Source organism: Capsicum annuum, chromosome 11, assembly GCF_002878395.1.
Source record: "Capsicum annuum cultivar UCD-10X-F1 chromosome 11, UCD10Xv1.1, whole genome shotgun sequence".
NCBI lineage: Eukaryota > Viridiplantae > Streptophyta > Magnoliopsida > Solanales > Solanaceae > Capsicum > Capsicum annuum.
In genome coordinates, this window is record NC_061121.1 from 205,717,051 (window position 1) to 205,722,076 (window position 5,026).

At 29.7% G+C, this 5,026-nt stretch overlaps 2 protein-coding genes across 3 annotated transcripts; one reads left to right on the forward strand and one right to left on the reverse strand.

Moving 5' to 3' along the window:
• Window positions 1-829: 829 nt before the first annotated feature.
• Window positions 830-1,580, forward strand: LOC124888957. Its single transcript, XM_047400242.1, has 2 exons — window positions 830-1,180; window positions 1,419-1,580. The coding sequence occupies exons 1-2, from the start codon at window positions 830-832 to the stop codon at window positions 1,578-1,580; spliced, it is 513 nt and encodes a 170-aa protein (XP_047256198.1).
• A 1,076-nt stretch (window positions 1,581-2,656) lies between these two features.
• On the reverse strand, window positions 2,657-4,988 carry LOC124888553. Of its 2 annotated transcripts, none has more exons than XM_047399201.1 (2): window positions 4,647-4,988; window positions 2,657-4,060 (listed from the first exon to the last, which is right to left on the reverse strand). In XM_047399201.1, the coding sequence occupies exon 2, from the start codon at window positions 3,705-3,707 to the stop codon at window positions 3,171-3,173; it is 537 nt and encodes a 178-aa protein (XP_047255157.1). In that variant the 5' UTR covers window positions 3,708-4,060; window positions 4,647-4,988; the 3' UTR covers window positions 2,657-3,170. Both variants share the same exon structure in this region, with proteins under 2 accessions (XP_047255157.1, XP_047255158.1).
• Between the last annotated feature and the right edge of the window lie 38 nt (window positions 4,989-5,026).

Below are 5,026 nucleotides of genomic sequence, written 5' to 3' on the forward strand. Positions count from 1 at the left end.
CACATATACGAATGAAAAAGCATGAAGATAATGAGTTTTTGTATATTTTTGTCGCACTAACTACATTCATACAAGGGTTCAATCACTGTAGACCTGTGATAGTTGTTGATGCAAGTTATCTTCGAGGACCATACAGTGGCACATTTGTAGCTGCATGTACCATGGATAGAGCCGGTAAGCTATTCTCGAAATGTATTTGACTCTATGAATAGATGTAAATGTTTATAATATATATATATATATGCAGAATATTTATATTTGTACTACCTATTTGTTATGTTTTAGATATGTGAATTTATACTAAAGTTGTGAATTATGTTTATGAAATAAATTTCATTCACATAATCGGTAAGTTATATAATTTTATAGAGTACTTATTTAATTTTTTTTGTGGATGTTGATTGGGAGCAGGATTAGTTCCAGATATATTTATATGTATTATAGGTTTTAGTTATGTTTATGTTTTAAATTCCAGTTAAACTTGTTCCCAGCTGTATGTATTTGAAAAATACATATAATTTTTTTAATGTCTATATTTATCGTACTTTTAATGTATTTGTTCCATGTTCAGGCCATATATTTCCATTGGCATATGGAATAGTAGATTCTGAAAATGATGTATCCTGGACATGATTCTTTCAGAATCTAAAGAAATCATACGGTGAAAGAGAACATATGTGTGTAGTTTCCGATCGTAACCCAAGCATTATAAAAGTTGTTGTGGAGTGTACAATAATGTACCATATTGCGCTTGTATGTGGCATCTATGGGGTAATGTGAAAAAAAAATTAGGAAGTCACATGATGCATTGTCTGAAATCTTTTATACCATGGCGAAATCTTACTCAAAGTCTGAATTTCATAATTTAATGGAGAAAGTGGAGGTAGTTGATGTTAGGGTGAAGAATTACTTGGAGTTGGCGGGATACGATAAGTGGGCTAGGTCATATGCAACAGTTCATAGGGGATGGACCTTAACATCAAATATTGCAGAGTCAATTAATGTTGCACTGGTATCAGCTAGAGAACTTCCAATATATGATTTTTCAGAGGAAGTTAGATTGATGTTTGGTAGATGGAACTGTGAAAACAGACAGGAGGCATTGTACACACGCACGGATCTTATTGGAAATTTTCAAGCAATTCTCCAACAGAATGAAGCATATTGTACACGTATGAAGGTATGATAAAATAGACATAATCATTTAATGTTATATCTTCTTGAATTTTTATATGTTGTATGAATCATCTCTTATTATAAAAATTATTAAAATTATAACAAATCTATGTGTTGTAATGAAAAAAATATGTATATATTCTTTAGACATATTAATATGCATTTGCTGCTTTGAAAAAAAATACATTTGCTAATCTGTAGCAAATTTTACTATAATATTTTTTATGTATTAATATTTTCAGGTTATACCAGCGTCAGAGTACGTCTATACTGTCCACGATAAGGAGAAACATTTTATAGTTTGTCTAAAGAAAAAAAAATGTTCTTGTTATGCATTCCAATTGGATGAGATACCATGTGTGCATGCTTGTACTGTACTTGATAGCAAGAATCTTGAAAAATGACCATATTGCTCTAATCTATACAAGCCAAAAACTGTACTGAGAATGTATGATCTTCCTGTTTATCCTCTACCACATAAAGATGACTGGGTGATACCTCAGAAAATTTTAGATGAAGTAGTTTTGCCCCCAAAATACAAGCGGCCCCCTGAAAGACCTGTAAAGAAGGAGCGCGGTAAATAAGGAAGAGATATGTTTGGAAAGAAAAGCAAAAATTGTTATAGTTCATGCAGACAAAAAGGTCACAATAGGCATTCATGTAAGAAATACAACAAATGAGACATTTTATCATGTTTTTAGTGAAAATTCAGTTGCTTTATTATTCTATTTTTTTAATTGTTTCATTTTGAATTTTGAACTTTTTATTGATATTGATAATTTGATAGTGTTCAGATGTTGCACTTTTATGAAGTTGAACTAGTTAATTTGCTATAGTTCAAATGTTTAATTTTATATTATATATGTATATATATACATATATTTTTTGCACTAAAAATATGTTTGAATATGGAATAATAGGAGCCATTGTTATTTTGAAAAATAAATATGTTTACATTAGACGTAAATGAAAATACAATCTGAAATGAACATTAGTATTAAGTATTAACCATAATGTGTATCTTTCAAAAAATACAAATTAAAATTTGAATAATACATATGGCTGAATGTGTATTAAGTAGAAACGTGTATATGGAAATCAAATAAAAATGCATATGTATTATAAATGATTATGTTCAGTTGAATGGTATATGTATTTTAAATATACATTTACTCACTGAAATTTTAAAATTTATATTAATAAAATACATTTGTTAACTGAAATGACATATTTATGAGTAATACGTATTTTACAAATACATATATTTACTGTCATAGTAATATATATTTTTAAAATATATACCTTCACATAATGGTAATACGTATTTTGAAAATACATATCTTCACTGTAATGGTGATATGTTGACTTCAAAATTGATTTGGTAACTGTATGTTCATGTAATGTTAAAAATACAAAGGTTAAGTGGAATAAGCATATGTATCTTAAAAATACATAATTTCACTGGAATAAGCATATTTATTATTACAAATACGCACATAGACATATACTAACCATGAAAAACTGAAAATTAGACGCTTAAAAATCAAAAAGTTAAGATAACAATAAAGAAACATTAACATGTCATCTTTGACCATTAAAGTAACATATGAATCCCATAATCTATTCAAAAAAAAATATCCACCTAATCTTAAATGTTGTTAACTTCAACAAAATAAAATACAAATCAAATATCAACCAATTCAGTGCCTTCTGTTAACTCAGTGATCCGAAGAGGCCTCATTGGTGCTTCATCATCACTTTGTGCCTTTGCGTTTACTTTCCTAGTACCATAATCCCACAACAGTGAAGCGTATCTTATGCGAATTAGATCTGGGTCAAAGTCAATACATGGAACAGCTTCACCAAAAGTAAGATACTCGGCATACGTAACCATATATAAACCACAATCCCCGCAAAGACATACATTAATAAGTAAGAAGTAGTTACAACTTTAATGCATATGTATATATATAAGTAATATGTATACTAATTAGTTACAAGCTGCCACTTGGTTGTTGAGGCACATTCTCCACAATTGAAACACCAAACGGATCCATCTTATCATTCAATTTGTAATTAGGATGATTGTCGATGTCAATACCCTTATTCTCGTAGAATTTACTTTCAATAAAACATATAGGTATAACCTTAGCTAACTTTTCAATTTCAGTAAGCACTGTCGCATCATGACCAGCAGCTGACAAAGAATCATATAGATATATACACCTATGATTGAAAGATATAACTGCAAGAATCCAATGATGTTTTGCCTTTATGTGAACAGGAATGAACATATGATCAATCGTATGCCATGGCACTATAGCATGCATGCGGAATCCACTTACATACTCATTCAGATGATATTTCTTTCCACCAGCATTAAGAGTTGCATCATCCAATTTATACACATCAAACACAGTTGTAACAATGTTCATGAAATTGCAGTCTACAGTGCTAAACTTATATGAGATATTGGGATCATACTTGGACTTCTTTCGCAGATAGTACAAGCATACATCAATTTGCTGCATTATAAATAAATTTCATACTTAATATTAAATAAACAAATAAAAAAAATCAAGCCTTACATATGAAAATATCATGTACAAATCAGTGAAGGTATAACATACTTCATATGTATTTACAAATATACATTTTCAACTATAACAAAATAATCAATTACAATTATTCATATTTAACACTGAACTAATATATATTCCAATATACAAATCAATGTAACAATACATCACTTACCTCATCTGACCACGTCTGGCTAGGAGTACCCATAACGTAGAACCAATTCTTGTCTTCAATAGATAAAATTCCAAAGTTGATGACTGGTATTTTTGTCTTTCCCTTCAAATAATGTTCTTCTTTATTGTTCCTGTTTATTCATTATACATATTAGTCTGTAATTTACATAATCTTAATTTACAAAAGTTAGTACTATTAAGTTGTATTTTGTATACATCTTCGAATGATATTTAAGAAGATCCAATGAAAGTCACATCATGAACTTGTTGGTGACTTTAGTGTCTTCTATTGCATTAACTGGATGAGATGTGAAGGGATGCTTCTGATCGAATGTTCTCCATTGCTCTTCTGTGCTTACTTTATTATTAAGTTATGCAATTGATTATGTATATATAATCAATAACATAAGATAATGTAGTATTATAAGAAACAATAAGTATACTGCTGAAACAAAAGTTAAATCATGTCTGAAAACTGTAACAGATGTATTTCTGAAATACATATGAACAAATGCAGAGTAAAAATATCTAAACTATCCAACTTCAAAATGAAAAAAATATTCTTCAAAATATAATCATATCTCATTAAAAACATACTGTTGTTCCAAAAATACAACTGAACAGCAAAAACCAAATTCATACTTCACTATCCATTAGCCAAAAAAATATAAAGTAAGCAAATTTGTTAACTAAAAAAATTATGTTAAGAGTACTAACCATCTGCCGAACCAAATTTCATTGTGAATGGTGACTCATTGTATCTAGATGGTCGCCTAATCCTTGAAACATGCATTGGCGTTTGTTGTGCTTGATTTGCTGATGGATGTACAATTATACTTCGTTCAAGATTGACATACGCATTAAGACTGAAAAAAAGCTCATCCGGAAGAGTGTTCTGAGAGTCAGACAAATATTGATCAGCATTGCTTTCAACATTTACTCCCGCAGGAATGTGGACTGCACTCTTATATTGCTGATCTAACTTTGAATTATCCACATCATTAACCTCTGACTCATGTCCCGCTGGTGTATTTACATTCATCTCGATCGCACCTTCTTTGTTCTGTATAAATTTTATAAAGATCTAGTTAGATTGC

Bases quoted from the DNA above. Each gene is read 5' to 3' on its own strand.
- LOC124888957 (XM_047400242.1), top strand. From the start codon at position 830: ATGGCGAAATCTTACTCAAAGTCTGAATTTCATAATTTAATGGAGAAA. The intron at 1,181-1,418 runs GTATGATAAAAT...TAATATTTTCAG, and splicing joins CATATTGTACACGTATGAAG to GTTATACCAGCGTCAGAGTA.
- LOC124888553 (XM_047399201.1), bottom strand. From the start codon at position 3,707: ATGCAGCAAATTGATGTATGCTTGTACTATCTGCGAAAGAAGTCCAAG.